Source organism: Mastomys coucha, unplaced genomic scaffold (assembly GCF_008632895.1).
Source record: "Mastomys coucha isolate ucsf_1 unplaced genomic scaffold, UCSF_Mcou_1 pScaffold6, whole genome shotgun sequence".
In the NCBI taxonomy this organism is placed as follows: Eukaryota; Metazoa; Chordata; class Mammalia; order Rodentia; family Muridae; genus Mastomys; species Mastomys coucha.
In genome coordinates, this window is record NW_022196912.1 from 23,994,113 (window position 1) to 24,011,506 (window position 17,394).

The 17,394-nt window shown below is 44.2% G+C and overlaps 2 protein-coding genes across 5 annotated transcripts in view; one reads left to right on the forward strand and one right to left on the reverse strand.

Moving 5' to 3' along the window:
* The window catches only part of Slc4a1ap (solute carrier family 4 member 1 adaptor protein), a 33,655-nt gene extending 29,218 nt beyond the window's left edge, over positions 1-4,437 (reverse strand). For both annotated transcript variants that reach the window (XM_031355370.1, XM_031355371.1), the window contains exons 1-3: positions 3,748-4,437; positions 3,335-3,530; positions 750-872 (exon numbers count right to left, since the gene is read on the reverse strand). In XM_031355370.1, the coding sequence (XP_031211230.1) occupies positions 750-872; positions 3,335-3,530; positions 3,748-4,410 (982 nt within the window). In that variant the 5' untranslated portion in view covers positions 4,411-4,437. The remainder of the gene's footprint in view (positions 1-749; positions 873-3,334; positions 3,531-3,747) is intronic.
* A 230-nt stretch (positions 4,438-4,667) lies between these two features.
* Positions 4,668-15,383, forward strand: Supt7l (SPT7 like, STAGA complex gamma subunit). 3 transcript variants are annotated; one of them, XM_031355372.1, is made up of 6 exons: positions 4,670-4,814; positions 6,154-6,272; positions 8,703-9,208; positions 11,297-11,621; positions 12,586-12,826; positions 14,623-15,383. In XM_031355372.1, the coding sequence occupies exons 3-6, from the start codon at positions 8,796-8,798 to the stop codon at positions 14,883-14,885; spliced, it is 1,242 nt and encodes a 413-aa protein (XP_031211232.1). In that variant the 5' UTR covers positions 4,670-4,814; positions 6,154-6,272; positions 8,703-8,795; the 3' UTR covers positions 14,886-15,383. The 3 variants fall into 3 exon arrangements, with proteins under 3 accessions (XP_031211233.1, XP_031211232.1, XP_031211234.1); XM_031355374.1 differs by having other exon boundaries at positions 4,671-4,814; positions 12,589-12,826; XM_031355373.1 differs by lacking the exon at positions 6,154-6,272 and having other exon boundaries at positions 4,668-4,814.
* The last annotated feature ends 2,011 nt before the right edge of the window (positions 15,384-17,394 follow it).

Consider the following 17,394-nt stretch of genomic DNA (forward strand, 5'->3'; position numbering starts at 1 on the left):
AAAAAAAAAAAAAAAAAAAAAAAAAAAAAAAAGAAGGGGCTGTAGAGGATGGTTCAGTGGGAGAAGCCTTGGCCTAGAGAGCATAAGCATTCAAGTTCAATGTCCTAGAAACCATGTACAAAAGCTGGGCATGGTGGTATATGCCTGCATTCTCAGCCCTGGGGAGGCAGAGACAAGAGGAGTCCTGGGGTTCAGAGGCTAGCCGGTCCAGCAAGTAGGGGGCTCCAGGACAATGAGAGACCTTGTCTCAAAGTAAGTAGATGGTGTTCCTAGAATTACATCTAAGGCTTTCTAGAATACATACATTAAAAAGTACTGATTATGAAAAACCATATGAATTAGGAATAATAAATTCTAAGCCTTTGTTTCATTTCCCTACCACTAAATCCAAGATCTTTTGAGAAGAATGTGTTAAGTTAGGAGAAAAGTTTTTAAGACAGAAAGAAAGACAAACAAGAATTTTACTATTTTCAACATAAACCTGGGACTGGTGATAGAGAGCTCTCTCTCAGTGATAGAGAAAGCAATTTCCTAGCACACACCCAGGGTCTGAGCCTCAGCAACCAACAAAAAATAAAAACAAACAGAGCCAAAGAAAGTTACTGAGACTGACCACAGAGCAAGAAATGAGTGAGGAAGACAACAGGCAAACACATTATTTGCAAGAATCAGGAGAAAGTCAGAGCTGTAGGAAGCGGCACTGTGTGAGCACATTTTACTGTCACAGCCAGAACCAGCTACTCACATACCTTCTCGGTCAAAGAAGCCTTGAAGAGCCTTCTTTGGATCCTTTATATAAAATGCCTCCCGGTCCTGCTGAAACTCCAAGGCAATGGGGTTCTCTTCAGCCTCATCCTCCACAGCATCTTCTCCTGAAGGAGTCAAGGAGACACAAAAAGAACAAATATAAGACAAGGGTATGTGAATGACATTCATGAGCCTTCTAGGCCAAATCAGGATATAATTAGATGAGCTGGCACAGCAACACACACCTGCAGTCAGTACTCAGGAGGCTGAGGCAGGAGGATTGCCTGACTATATAGAGACAATGTTTCAAGAAATACACACACACTTATTTATTCATATCTGAAAGTGACTAACAGAAAGATATCTGAGGGCATAGGTTAGAACAATCACAAAGTCACCATTATGAATATCTCTATGTTTTCTAAGCTGTCTAACAGACAAGACTTGTTTCCATGGCTTTTTCTTCTTTTCATCACTTGAGAGACATTTACCCATCACACTTTGAAAAACCACTGAGCTCTCTAGCCTAGTCTCTTTATTATTAGTAATTCTCCAGTCTGACAAACAGATGAGTCAACACAACACTCCCTTAAAGCCAACAGTCTCTGCCCTGTACACCAATGCCGGTGTGCACCTCTATCAGGATTACTTCTCCTTTCCTTCAAGTTCTTGCTTGAAACCCTTTTCTTTTCTCCTTATTTTATGAGAAAGGGTTTTTCTGTAGCTTGGGCTGCCATAGAACTCACTCTGTAGACCAGGCTGGCCTCAAACTCAGAGATCTGCCTACCTCTGCCTCCCCAGCGCTGGGACTAAAGGTGTGCACTGCTACCACCACTCTGGCTTCAGCTTGAAACTCTTATTTACAAATATATAAAGTGGGATAGGTAAATATTCCTGTCGCGAAGCTTGACAACCTGGTTTTGACCCCTGAGACCCACAAAGTAAAAGGACAGAAATGACTCCTGCAAGTTGTCCTCTAACCTCCACAGGCCATGCCCCCTAACACAAACACACAAGAGTTAAACTAAGGGGGGCTGGAGAGATGGCTCAACTCGTAAGAGCATCGACTGCTCTTGCGAAGGTCCTGAGTTCAAATCCCAGCAACTACACGGTGGCTCACAACCATTTGTAACGAGATTTGACACCCTCTTCTGGAGTGTCTGAAGACAGCTACAGTGTACTTACATGTAATAAATAAAACTAAAAAAAAAAAAAAATTCAAAAAAAGAGTTAAATTAAATAATTCATAGTTTCCAAGAGATCTAAATTGGTACTGTCCAACAGAAATATAAGTTTATGAGTATAATTCTGAATTTCCTATTAACTACTTTAAAAAGGTCATCTTACCATAATAATCATTACAAGAATATGATAATATTTTCTTTTCTTTTTTTTTTCATTGTCATTGAAATCCTGTATGTAGTTTGCACTTAGAAGGCATGCCTTTGGTGAGCCACATTAGACATGCAGATAACAGCTACCATATTGAATAGCATAGATCTAAGTTCCCAGTGACTGATTCATTTTCTGACAGTAACTCAAGCATGCTAATGGTTTCTGGCTTATTCTTTACAGTTAGCATAAGTATTTTTTGCATTTGTTCTGTCTTGACATCTACAGGCCACACACACATACAAGTGCCACAGTGCACACAGAGATCAAAGGAGAACCTGAGGGAACCCATTCTCTTCTTCCACCATGTGCTTCCCAGGGGTCAAACTCAGGTCATCACAACTAGCAGCACACACCTTTTCCTGCTAAGCAATCTCACTGGGCCACAACTTTTTTCTTTCATTCATTCTCTTGTTTGCTTTTTGAGTCAGGGTCTCTCTATAATGTAACTCTGGCTGTCCTAAAATTCAATATATAAATAATGCTGGCCTGAAACTAACAGAGATCCACCTGTCTCTGCCTCCCAAGTACTAAGAATAAAGGCTTGCATCATGATGCCTTATTAGCCCCAACTATCTTTTTCTTTTAAAGTTTTAGTTTATGTATATGGGTATTTTATCTGTATGTAAACCTACATGCCAGAACACTGCATCAGATCACATTATAGATCATTATGAGCCACCTCGTGGTTGCTGAGAACTGAACTCAGGTCCTCTGAAAGAGCAGACAGTGCTCTAATTACTGAGCCATCTCTCAGCCCCATCCAACTATCTTTTTATAAGCCTGAATACCTATCATCCAAAATACGGAGCTATGCAATAACCTCGCGAATGTTTTTTACTTTTTGAAAATAGCCCGAGAGGTGAAAAAATATCAAATACTGATTTCTCAGCCAAAGGAATAAAGTAAAAATTTTCATGCTCTTCAGGTGATAATCAGCACTCAGAACTCTGTGTATATGTGTGTGTGCATATGTGTGTGTTTAAATGATAAAAGCAATAAGCAAATTACACAGTGAGAAAGAGTGTATGTATAATGCCCATAATTCAAAAATTTTATATCACTAAAGTTAATGACCCTGGGCTTGCAAATTACATTACCATAATTCAGCTGTAGGTTTTTTGAGCTGTATGATCAAAAGCACTTGAGGGTGCCATCAGGAATGAGCTCAGAGCTTTCAGTAGTCGTTTCTTACCCATTCCCCACGTGCAGCCCATCTCATCATCTTGACCACTTGTATTTCTCTTCCCTTCAGTGGCATCTGCTTCCTCTTCCTCATCTGAGTCTTCACCTAACATCTTCTTCTCCAATAACATTTGCTGCTGTTTGCGCAGTTCCTTCAACTGTGTTACTGTTAATTCAGATTCTGCTTCTCGGTCTTCCTCTGGTCCCTAATAAATCAAGGGAAAAATATACACATATATGGATTCAGAAGTGGAGAAATTACTTTCCAAGATACAGCAATATACACAGACCTGTGGGTCCAGAATGAGCCCTATGCTTTTATCATTGGTTACAAGAATCCCTTTTCTCAACTAAACCTTAAAGAAACTCAGAATCCCAGCACAGAGAAGTCCCAAGATTTTTATTTTAGATTTTTCTACCTACCTGAAGGATAAAGAGCCGAGTGCTGCCTCCAAAGCGAATAACATGCCCGACATGGACTCTACAGTAAGTGCGGGGTGGGATGCGAGTTTTGTTGAGGAAAGTGCCGTGGGTACTTCCCAGATCATAGAGATAAAAGCCCTGTTCATGACCGTCAGAGTCTCCGCTAGGATCCGCCCCACGGTGCTGTAGTACAGCATGGTACCGAGACACGGAAGGATGCTCCAGGCATATGTCACAGCTAGCAAGTCTACCGAAAAGGCAGCGGCTCGTGTCTTTCAAGGTGCGGGTGCCAAGGATGGTGCCACCCTTCAGGGTTTCGAGACTGTAGGGGGCCGTGGCTGGGCTGCCCCACGATGGTTCTTGGTATGGAGGAGCCCGGGTCGGACCGCCAGAAGCAGGAGCTACCCGCGGGGAGCGGAGCTGCTCCACAGGTGGATCCCCGGTCTCCTCGCTGTCTGACTGCGGCGGCGGGACCTCGGACTCCCCACATCCAGAGTCCAACTGTGCCGTGGGACATTCCTTCTTCACATCCTCAGGAACTGAGGGACTGGAGGCTGGAGCCTTACCCCGTACTGAGGGAGGCACCGGCAAAACAGGCTTCTTAAACGCGCTACTGACTTCCTGAGGTGCTGGCGCTTCTAGCTGAGAGGTAGTATCAGCCATCCTCCGCCGGGTGCAATCTCAAAATGTGTCCCTCGGAAACTCCAACCCCTCGCTCTCCACGTTCCCGCTCACTTCTCCTCCTTCCCAGCTCCCTGACGCTTCTTTGGACGGCGATGTTGGAGTTCCTCTTTCAAGACTCGCAGAGTTTTAAATATGTGAATAGCACTAGGGAGTCACAATACCAGAAAGCGGGGAGAGGCTCTCAAAGTGCTGTGAAGAACACGGACATTTTAGGCGTTGCAACCGGCTAGTAATAACTTCCCGTGGCAGAGGGCGATTGGGAAGAAGTGCTTCCGGTGGCCTTGGACCATTAATCAATAAACAAGGCTCCTAGTCTTGACCTAGTCGTCGACGAGGACCTGCCAGAGTCAGGCAGCCTCGTATACCACTCCTGGGGCAGGGCGGTGAGTATTTGAGCTTTTATTTTCGGGTTCAGGTCCAGAGCGTTTCATTTACCTGCTGCCCTGTAAATCAGATTTCCCAGGATCCTGTGGTTGGTGCCTAAGCCTAAGCCTGCAGACCCGGAGCAAGGAGCCCCTACCTGCAGCTCCCGAACTTACTCCTTTTATGAAGTTAGGGAAGAAGCAATTTATTGTTTGTTCATTCTTTTATTATTCGGAACAAATTATTGAGATAGCATGTTTAGTGGCTTTACAAACCTGAGCATCGAAACCTCTTTTCTTTTTCACTTTGTATTTATGACATTGGCATGACATAGGACCACAGCTTCCACATCTGAAAAACTGGAAATAGTAGTGTTCTTTTTCATAAGATTGTTGGAAAAATGAACTAAGCAATAGTTTCTATTACAATTCTTTGTCAGAGGCCCGAAACTATACTAAGGTGGTAGCCATATCAAGTGGAAGAATACAGATGAGTAAGTCAACTAAAGTTAAGGTCCAGAAATAAAAGCAAATTTATGTAAAGATACAAAGAGGGTCTGTTGGGGCAATGTTGGGGGATGGTGATTTCCGTTATCCTAAAGAACAAATTCAAGCCTGATAAAGATGTAGAGGAAGAGGTCACAACTCAAAGGGTCAATTATAAAAATGTCTGATGTTCCCAAGAAGCTGAGTAGTGGGGCTGGAGAGACGGTTCTGTGGTTAACAGTGCTTGCTGCACTTCCAGTGGACTTGGTCTTCCATTCCCAGCACCCACATCAGGGCAGTTTGCAGCCACCTCTAAGTCTAGCTCCAGAAGGATCTGATGTCCTCTTCAGATATCATTGGCACCTGCATACGCATGGAACATACACATACATACTCAACCCCCAACAGATAACAATAAAAATAAAAATCTCTATGAATTCATGGTCTGCCTGGTCTACAGAGCAAGTTCCCGGACAGCCACGGTTACACAGAGAAACCTTATCCTGAAATTAATTAATTAATTAAAAACAGTACAATCTTACCAAAGAAAATAAACTGAGGGGCCAGTTAGATGGCCCAGTAGGTAAAGGCACTTGCTCCCAAGTCTGACAACCTGAGTTCAATCCATGGAACCTACATGGTGAAAGAAGAGAACTCTCTCTCACAAGTTGTCTTCTGATTTTTACATGCACACATACCCAAAATAAGTAAATGTAAGAAAAGAAAGAAACTGAGTAGTATATTGTTAGAACTGAAGTCATTTTGTCCAGGAAGCCCCTCGTTTGCCTGCAGGGCACTGAGTTCATGCCTTTAAAGTAGCAGTGCCTGCATGCTACTATACTGCAGTATTTTGCTTTTGTTATTCTTCCCTCAGGACAAAGATCTTACACCTTTACACAATGTATTCATTTGATGTTTATTGGACCCAAAGAGACATATATGCAGTGAACCTGGAGAAGTGAATTAAAGACCGGTAGTAGGTTTCATTGAATGGTAAGCCATAGAATTCTGACTTTTTTATAAGCAACACAAAACAAAACAAAAAGTTTGGAAATGTAGCTCAGTAATAAAATACTTTTGTAGCATGTGTTCAATCTTCAGCATTGAGAGACAGAGAGACAGACAGATAGACACACACACACACACACACACACAGAGGGGAGGGGAGAGAAGAAAGTCCAGCAACAGGGCCAAGTGTAGATCAGATTCTGAGAAAGACTGGAATAGCAGTTTTCAACCTTCCTAAAGCTCTGACCCTTTAATATAGTTCTTCATGTTGTGGTGACCCCACAACTATAAAATTATTTTCATTGCTACTTCTTTTCTTTTTTTGTTTTTCTGTTTTTCTGGGTTTTTTTTGTTTTTTTTTTGTTTTTTTTTTTTTTTTTTTTTTTTTTTTTTTTTTGTTATTTGAGACAGGGTTTCTCTGTATAGCCCTGGCTGTCCTGGAACTCACTCTGTAGACCAGGCTGGCCTCAAACTCAGAAATCCGCCTGCCTCTGCCTCCCAAGTGCTGGGATTAAAGGAGTGCACCACAACTGCCTGCTCATTGCTACTTCATAACTAAATTTGCTACAGTTATGAATCCTATTGTAAATATCTGATATACAGTATATCTGATATTCCTTACCTATGAAAGAGTCATTTGATCCCTAAAGGGGTTATGACCTACAGGTTTAGAACCACTGGTCTAGAGGAAGGAATACTTGTTAGGAGGCAGCAGAAGTCACTCAGATTCAGTTTGGAGAGACAGCTCAGTCCACTGCAAGCATGAGGACCTGAGTTCAGTCCCCCAGGTCCATATAAAAAAATCCAGTTGTGGGTACATGTGCTTATAGACTCAGCTTGTGGGGAGGAGGAGAGCAGAATCAGATCCCCGGAACTCACTGGTGAAGGGGGTGGTTCTTATGCTAAGGTATTATTCCCTTATTGGTTCTTGATTTGTTAGTAAAGAAAGCCGGGGGCCACTTGTTGGGAGGAAGGATACAGGTGGGACCTCTGGGTCCCAGGAGGAAAAGGGAGACAAGGAAGGAGAGAGGTTTTTCTGCCATGCTTTGGAGGAAGAAGAACACAGCAACCATGTGAGGTCTTGGGGGAGCTAGGGTTTGTGACTGGGGGCTGGGTGGTCGTGGATGTTTGGCAGGGTCTAGGTGGGACTAGCCACTGAAGTTTGGGGCAGGTGGAGAAACAGATAAAAATATTAATAAGGTCATGCTTTTCCAATTAAGAGACTGTAATGCTCAACAATTGTGCCAATAAGGCAAGTTATAAAGGAACAAACTGAGAGAGAGAGAGAGAGAGAGAGAGAGAGAGAGAGAGAGAGAGAGAGAGAGAGTGTGTCTTTTATCCACAGATTCAAGGGAAGCCAGGTTGGGGGCTAGTAGCTCAGCTGGTCCCAGAGCAAAGGCAGTAGAATAAAACTACACGCAACACACTGGTTTAAATAATCAGCAAACCTTAGACTCCAGTGAGAGATCTCAAAAAGCAGGATGGAATGTTGCCTGAGGCTGATCCCTGGCCTCCATGCATGCACCCACAAAGAACCTCTATTTGTTCATGTCTGTGTCAGAATTTGGAAGCATAAGTCTAGATTAAAGGCTCATGAGTGTTTCTAACAGGCACAGCACAGATTAAAGAGCACCTATTAGTATGTTTTGTTTTGTTTTGTTTTGTTTTGTTTTGTTTGAGATCTGGTTTCTCTGTGTAGTACTGGCTGTCCTGGAAATCACTCTCTAGACCAGGCTGCCCTTGAACTCAGAGATCTGCCTGCCTCTGCCTCCTGAGTGCTGGGAGAAAGTACATTACCATGTCTGGCTATCTGTTAGTTTTTTTTTAATGCTACTCTCTTTTCCCATTTTTTTTTTTAAGATTTATTTATTATATGAAAGTACATTGTAGCTGTCTTCAGATGCACCAGAACAGGGCACCAGATCTCATTAGGGATGGTTGTGAGCCACCATGTGGTTGCTGGGATTTGAACTCATGACCTTCAGAAGAGCAGTCAGTGCTCTTACCCACTGAGCCATATCACCAGCCCTCTCTTTTCCCTTTTAATCTAGCACAATTGTGTAAAAATACTCTGGAAGTACTCCAGACCTCTCACTTAAGTTTCATGCCTTGTCAAGTATTTAGAATGAGGCATGATGGGTATTCTGGTGATAAATTTGTGACATGAAATAGGCAGTGTATATGTTAAGAGCCCTACACACCAATCACTACTCTTCACCTATTAATTAACGACTTTGTCCTTTTGTAATTCAAAGAGGAGTTGCCGCTGTGTGACTGGCAGCTAGCAGTTATTTCTCTCTTCATTTCTTCAGGGAGAACATCGTTTGTCCTAGAGTTTTGCTAGTACCTTTTTCAGAGTGGCCTTAACTTGCTTCTTATGTGAGACCTGCCTGAACTTCCTATTTGTCATTACAGAAGCTTATGGTCTCCAGTTGCCAGAGACGCAAACACATACCATTAGGGTATCATCTACATTAAGCCCAAGAGCTCTTCTCTGCTTGCTCTAAAATGCTGAGGTACTGGGGAGAGATACCAATACCGTCAGGACAGACCAACAGAAGTTCCTTTGATCTGCTCCCACGGGAGTTCCGTCTGGTGGAAGTCCATGACCCACCCCTGCACCAGCCCTCAGCCAACAAGCCGAAGCCCCCCACGATGCTGGATATCCCCTCAGAACCATGCAGCCTCACCATCCATACCATTCAGTTGATCCAGCACAACCGACGTCTGCGCAACCTTATTGCCACAGCTCAGACCCAGAGTCAGCAGCAGACAGAGGGGGTGAAGGCTGAAGAGAGCGAACCTCTTCCCGCCTGCCCTGGCTCACCTCCTCTCCCTGATGACCTCCAGCCTTTAGACTGTAAAAATCCCAATGCTCCATTCCAGATCCGGCACAGTGACCCAGAGAGTGACTTTTACCGGTAAGACAAAACATTGCTGTGTGGTGTTTTTCTTAAGTGATCTCCCCTCCCCCACGATCCTGTTACAATTATAGCAACATTTCCGCTTCTACATGAGGATACTGGAGATGAGAGTGATTGACTAGAGTGATTGGCTAATGTTGCTCAAGTCATTAGTGGAGTGACAGTCCAAATTGCCAGAAGCTAGTGTATAATTTTATTGTTGTTGTTTCTGTTTTTATTTTATGAGTTTTTCTGTATAGCCTTGCCGTCCTAGAACTAGTTCTGTAGACCAGGCTGGCTCAAACTCATAGAGATCTACCTGCTTCTGCCTCCCTAGTGCTGGGATTAAGGATATGTGCCACCACTATCTGTATTTTTAAATTTTGTAGCACAGTAGGCATTTATTGAGCTTACTAAGGCCAGACGACTTACTAGAAATGAAACAATACACTGATACATGAATAGTAAAATGGGCTGGGAAAGCAAGGGCCTGACACGAAGGAAATCAAAACAAAACAAAACAAAAAACCCAGCTTGTAACAGTTGGCAGCATATTCACATTTTGAGGGTAATGTAGTTTTATTCAATAAAATATTGTTCATTGTATTAAATTTGTGTTATTACTATGACTGTATTTTTTTTTTTTTTGGTCAAGTTTCTATTTTAATTGTTAAGAAGAACCTAGGGGCTAGGGAGATGGCTTAGTCAGTGAGGTGGTTGATAGTCAGAACCCATGTAAAAAAAAATCCAGGCATAGTGGCTTACATTTATAATCTCAGCACTATGGAGTCAGAGACAAACATGCCTGAGGCTCTCTAGTCAGACAGCGAATCTACTTGGTAAGCTCCAGGCCATGGACTACCCTGCCCAGCTTTTTAACTGGTTCTCAAACCCAGGTTCTCATGACAAGCATTTTCCGGACTGAGCAATCTTCCCCAGCCACTCCCTTGTATTTTGAGGCAGGCTCTCTCCTTGAAAATGACACTGTAGGTGTCAATATGCATTGTGCATACATGTACATGCATCAAGCCCCTACATGCACACGCACTTGCGCGCGCGCGCGCGCACACACACACACACACACACACACACACACACACACACGACTTGAACCTAGTTTGTTCTATACATATTTTAAGAAACTGTATAAGAAAAATTAATATATACTTCCCATTAAAGAAGCCTATATACAGGCTATAGATGTAGCTCAGAGGTTAAGCCCTGCTGATTGCACTGGACCGGGGTTCAAATCCAAATACTATAAGAGGAAAAAAATCCATATAGTGCTCAAATTAAGTGATAGTAATTAGCTTTTTTTTTGGAGGGGGTGTTGAGACAAGGTTTCTCTGTGTAGCCCTGGCTGTCCTGGAACTCACTCTGTAGACCAGGCTGGCCTTGAACTCAGAAATCCGCCTGCCTCTGCCTCCCAAGTGTTGGGATTAAAGGCGTGTGCCACCACTGCCCAGCCAGTAATTAGCTCTTTATTAGGTACTTCCGACGCTTTTAACCTTTGGCCCAGAAAGACTGGCCATGGACATAGTAAATGAAGTTAGTGCTGTCTTCTTTTCTAAGTGTCTATAACTTGCAGAGGGTGTCACTGCGCACATCATAGTTAAACGAGTGAGGGCTCTCCAGGCACCACCTTCTGCAGGAGGTGGCAAAGCAAACCAAGGAACAGAGAGTTGCTTCTCTGCTTTATTTTTATTTATAAAACAATTTCCTTTGCAGATGGAGGCATAACACCAATAACTCTTCAGAGGGGTTGGAGGGCTGACAAGTGGGTAAAGAATGCTTGTTCTTCCAGAGGAACTGGTCACTCACAGCTGTCTAATTCCAGTTCCCAGTGACCCTCCTCCACTATTATTCTGTACAGTTTATTTTAGACACACATTGCTTTTTCAAACTCGGTAATTGGAGGGCTCAGGAGTATATTGGGTTGCTGACCTGTGCTCTGAGAAGAGCAGGACAAAGGTGACTGTTTCTCTAGAATGCTCTCTAGAATTCTCTAGAATAGGTCAAGGATTACTGGGATTGTAAAACTCCAGTGAGACAGACTGTGCACCCCTTGGCAAGAACTCGAATAACACTCCCTGTCTCTTCTCTCAGTGGGAAAGGAGAACCTGTGACTGAGCTGAGCTGGCACTCCTGTCGGCAGCTCCTCTACCAAGCAGTCGCCACAATCCTGGCCCACGCAGGCTTTGAGTGTGCTAATGAAAGTGTCCTGGAGACCCTGACTGACATAGCACATGAATACTGCCTCAAGTTCACCAAGTTGCTACGCTTTGCTGTGGATCGGGAGGCCCTGCTGGGGCAGACTCCGTTCCCTGATGTGATGGAGCAGGTTTTCCATGAAGTGGGCATTGGCAGTGTGCTCTCCCTCCAGAAGTTCTGGCAGCACCGCATCAAGGACTATCACACTTACATGCTCCAGGTGAGGAGACCCTGGGAAATGTGGGCAAAGTGTTCTGCTTTAGCAGGGTCTACAACACATGTTCTGGAGCACAGTGCACAGGGACTTGGAGCAGAGTGAATTTGACACACTTTTCTAATGGTCTGTGTTGTTTCTCTGTCCTCACCACTGGCCCAGTGAGCCGTCAGGTCTTTTTTCAGTCAGTGGGTAGCTCATTCCTCATTGCTTCCTCTGGAAGAAGTACACGGGTATCTGGGGGTCTCAAACACAGTGGCTAGCATTCTTTTTTTTTTTTTTTTAAAGATTTATTTATTTATTTTATGTATATGAGTACATTGTAGCTATCTTCAGACACAGCAGAAGAGGGCATCAGATTCCATTACAGATGGTTGTAAGCCACCATGTGGTTACTGGGAGTTGAACTCAGGACCTCTGGAAGAGAAGCCAGTGCTCTTAACCACTGAGCCATCTCCCCAGCCCCATGACTAGCATTCTTTTATTCAACACGTATTTATTGAGGACTTACTATGAATCAGGCATTGTGGGAGATAGTGGTTTACAAGGGGGAAGTATTCATGGGAAGCAAAAACAGGCAAACAAGTAATAAGCACAACAATTTCAGATGGCATTAAGTGCGCTAGTGGAGTGCCAGGAGGGTTCAGGTCAGAGCACCGTCTCTCCAGTTCTTGCAGCTTAGGCACTTAGTGACAAGTAGCCTTCAGCATCTAACCAAAGGATCCAGATTACTTGCTTCCCTCAAGGTTTGCCTAGAGGGTCTGTATGCCAGATGCTTGGGAGGTTTCTGATGTGTGAGGCACAGGAGTGTACACACATATACACATGCACATGGGCACACGTGCACACACACCAGAAAGAACAACCCATCTGGTAACTCCTGATCTGCCCAGTTTTCCTTGGGTTACCTCAAGCTCACTATCCAAACTAATTCTAAAATAGCCCTGGAAAACTAACTCTTGCTTGCCAGCAGATTAGTAAGCAGCTCTCGGAAGAATACGAAAGGATTGTGAATCCCGAGAAGGCCACAGAAGACACTAAACCTGTGAAGATCAAGGAGGAGCCTGTGAGTGACATCACATTTCCTGTCAGTGAGGAGCTGGAAGCTGACCTTGCTTCTGGAGACCAGTCCTTACCCATAGGGGTCCTCGGGGCTCAGAGCGAGCGCTTCCCATCCAACCTGGAAGTGGAGGCTTCACCACAGGCTTCAAGTAAGAAAGTTGTATTCATTTTGTGTCTGGTTCTGCACATCTGAGCACTTCCTGACAGTGAATCAACTCCAAGTGGGAGAAAGGCAGGCATGGGTAGAACAGACGTTGCTGGAGCAAACAGAGCTGTAGTGAATCCTTTACAATACTCTCTGGTTTAAGGAGCTGTTTCCTTGATAGAGACTTCCAGAAAATTGCAGACCAAATTGTTTTGCTGTGTTGGATGGAGCTGTTCTGTTGTAGGTTTACAACTGTGATGACTTTAGGAACCTGGAGAAGTGGCTCGTTACTTTTTTTGTTTTTAGGCAATCATATTTTTATTTGTTTAGTTGTTGAGACAGGGTCTTTCTGTAGGATTGTGGGTCCCCCGTCTGCTCCTCCAGTCCTTGGTTTGACAGGGCAGCAGGCTTGTTGGTGGTTGTGGCTGGGAGTGCATAGAGGCCTTCTATGGGAGATTAGGCCGTGGCACTATAGGCAAGGCCTTCTCCATGTCTCCCCATAGCAGATCCCGATGAAAAGACAGTCCATGGTTCTAAGGCATTTATTGTCATGATGGAAAGTAAATGTGTAAAACTATACCCCACATCTCAGGGTAGGCCTGAGGTTAAATACCTTTTGTAGGGAGCAATGCCTGGGAAGGAAAACTTATTGGCTATACCCTCCGGGCTTCTAGGTACCTCATTAAAATAGAGACCTCTTGGTTGTGTATCTTTTATGTGAGAAACATGGCACGTGTGTTCCAAGTCAGGAGTCTGGTGGGGAGCTGGGAGTCACCTAAGCCTCAGGTGTGGCCCACGGAGTCTCCGGGTGTCCACCTGCTCTGCCTTACTAAACTTCCTGGCAGGATTTTACATCCCACATCTTGCCTTGTGGTCTAGATAGGTCTGGAATTCAAGGCCTCTGTTTCAGCCTTCCACATGCCAGGATTGCTAAGCTTCAACAGCTACCCTGAGTCAGTTAAGTTGCAAATTAGTTTGGACACTTAGTTGTTTACAAATGTAAATATCAAATCCTCACATGTGACCCAAACAAAATTAGGTCAGTGTTAGAAGTGCTAAGAGGTTTTTCTCTGAGGAAGACATAATAGTTAGCAGCAGAAATGCATTACCAAAATACAGAAAGATAGAGGACACCAACACCCATGTCTCTTGTCGGGAGAGACAAGTAGAGAACTGATGTCAGCATCATGTATGAGCATAGTCTTCAAAGTGCAAGAGAGGCCTAGAGAGTCTCAAAGAAAAGGAAGAAAGCCACACGGAAAGAAGGAAAGGGAGCTACAGAGATGCTGTGCAAGCATGAGGACATAAGTTCAAATCCCAGCACCCATGTAAAAGGTATGGATGGCTGTGTGTTGTGTGCCTATAATCCCAACACTGGCCAGCCAGCTTAGTGAAAACTGAGCTTCTAGGTCAAGGCAATGAGAGAGCAACAAAAGAAGATACCTGGATACCTCACATCCTTCTCTGGCTTCCACATGCATATGGATGGGCACACATACCTATGGGGGTGGGGCAGGGTAAACTGTAGAATTGTATCTGCCTTTGAACATAATCTTTCCACCCAGTTTTGCTTTTTTGGTATAAGAATAGGGGGTGGATAAGGAAAAGGGAAAAACCATAAAAGTGGAAAGGAAGTGGTAATTTAGGGGTGACATTTGAACCCCAGACTAACAGTGACACCCTTACTCCATGTGGGGTACTGTAATGAAGCAGTTCCAAGACTGCTATCATGCAAGAGCGAGACATGCAGGTTCTGTGTTTGCCTCACGGAAGGCTCACGATCCTTCCCTTCATTTCTAGGTGCAGAGGTAAATGCTTCTCCTCTCTGGAACCTGGCTCATGTGAAAATGGAGCCTCAAGAAAGTGAAGGCGGCAATGTGTCTGCGCATGGGGTGTTGGGCAGTGATGTCTTTGAGGAGCCAATGTCAGGCATGAGTGAAGCTGGAATCCCTCAGAGCCCCGACGACTCAGACAGCAGCTATGGTTCCCACTCCACTGATAGCCTCATGGGGTCATCCCCTGTTTTCAATCAGCGCTGCAAGAAGAGAATGAGGAAGATTTAATCCAGACCTATAGCAGCCAGCAGAAAGCCCTGATGGCTGGATTGTTTCCATAAGTAGTAATCAGATTCTATTCTTAAGTGTAGGCCTTCCTAATTTCAGAGACAGTTCTTAACCTAATAACAGTTCACTTTGGCATCGTTTTTGTAGTTTTTGAAAAACTAAGCCACCGTTCACAGATGGATTGTGATACTGGCCTGGTAATCAGACCAAAGTACCATCCCCGGCTGGTTTTATTGTGGGACAACACACATCTCAGCTCCTCAGCCATGTCTCTGGCACACTTGAGAATAATCATGCCACTTTGATGCTCCTTGCAGAGGTGGGACGCTGAGGTGCTTGGCTTAAACTTCAAAGCTTGCATATATTCATGTAAATATATGCAACTATAGACAGCAGGGACTCATCCATCTACGTTGTGTTGTCATTGGGAACCCAGTAGTAATATAGTCAATAGCTAAGCCTAACAAAGCTTATCAGTCAGATTTCAAACTATTTTTGCTACTCTTACAAAATGAGAGCCCTGGGGTAACAGCTGTTATCCTTATACAGCTGTCCCCACAGTTCTTTCTTTTCTAGATTATTCCAGCCAGCCCCGTCATTTTTTACTTTTCGTATGCTCTTGTGCTGACACAGACTTTTAAGTATTTTTTCACCATGCACATTTCCAACTGTTCCTTTTCTCCTTGTGAAGGCGGCAAACAGGATCCGCCAAAGCTGCCAGATGGGCGGCATCCCCCGATGGGCAGCATCCCCCGATGGGCAACATCCCCGGCTTTGCTTCAGGACAGCTGTTGGTTTGTTTCAGGTGTTTGTTTGTTTTTGTTGTTTTGTTTAAAAAGATATTTGAGGAGCCAGAGAGATGTCTCAATGGGTAAAGTCCCTTTCAATTTAAGTTTGATCCCAGGGACCCACATAGTGTAAAGAGAGAACCAACTCCTCCATACATGCCATGGTGCATGCATGGGCACACACACACATACAAATAAATTATTTTTGGAAAAAGTCACTTGAGTTATTCCAGCTCTTTTTTCAGAATTCTTTGACTATTTCATGCACACACATAAGAGGTTTTTCCCTTCTCCCAAGCATGGCTTCTCCCTTTCATGTCTTCTGTGTATGATCCAAGGTTCATCAGAGTTGCCTCAAGATGAGTGGGAACGTACTTACTGAGCAAGGGCAACCTAGCAGCAGCTACTCACACCCCTCCCTCACAACCACTGTTTGCCAACAGGCCATTGGGGGTGACACCTCAAAGGTACCCTCATCACAATGAAACCTTGATAGGCCAATCTTGTGGAGGTCATATACAGATAAGCAGTTTCCTCTGCTTTCTAGCCAGTTACTGGTTTCTGTGTTAACTGATGCCCACTGCAATCAGCTCCCAAGGCTGAGCACAGCACCTATCTCAGATGGCACACAAGCTGACAAAGGGTGGGCATGCTCCCTTCCTTGAATGACAAACTAAGGTTTGTGGTGAGCTCTCCTCAGTGTTTGAGGTTGGTTATATGTGTGTGTGCTTGACCATGGTGTGTGTGGCCTGTATAGAGAGGCCAGAGACAACTGCTCTGTGTAGTCAGTTCTCTTGTTCAACCTTCACATGGGTGCCAGGGGCAGAAGACATGGTGTCAGGTTTGCATAGCAAGTGCCTTTAACTCACCAAACCATCTTGCCATCCCAACTTAACAGTTTTCAAAGACAGTCACATGTACCCTAGATTAGCCTCCTAAAGTTACAACTTAATTTTAAAGTGGGATTTTTTTCAAATGAATCCTTAAGACTCTTAATTCTGTTTTGATCTTGTAGTTTGAAAATAGACCAAGGCTCATAGGAAATGGAGGTGTGACCTTGCTAGAATATTAGTGGCTTTGTTGGAGAAGGCCTGTTACAGGGGCAGGCTTTGAGGTCTCCTATGCTCAAGCCAGGTCCAGTGTCTCAATTCTTTTCCTGCTACAAAGACGTAGAATTCTCAGCTACTCCAGCACCATGTCTGTTATAAGAGTTGCCGTGGTCATGGTTTCTCTCTTCACAATAGAAACCCAGTAAGACAGATCTTATCTTAATTTGGTTTGAGACAGTAGCCCTGTGTAGCCCTGGCTGTCCTGGAACTCACTCTAGACCAGGCTGACCTTGAGCTCAGAAATCCACCTGCTTCTGCCTCCCAAGTGCTGGGATTAAAGGCGTGCACTACTACTGCCCGGCTTATCTTAATTTTCATAAAGTGGCCAAGAGGCAGTTAGTGTACTTAATTCACTTACTTAGGAAACATTCATTAAGCACCTCCGTTTCTCCCTCTCAGGGTGTCCAGGTACTGCTACACACCAGGCTGGAAGGATGAAGCAGAATGGGGGGATGGAGGCAAGAATGGGCGGCTTCTCCAAGGATTTTAGTTTATAGCTCTACTAGACAGTACTGAATAAATAAATCAGTTCTCTTAGCCAATCTTCAGTGAAACAGCTGCTGCACATACCTTTATTGGGGTGGGCTTGTGTGAATACACTTTATTCAGGGA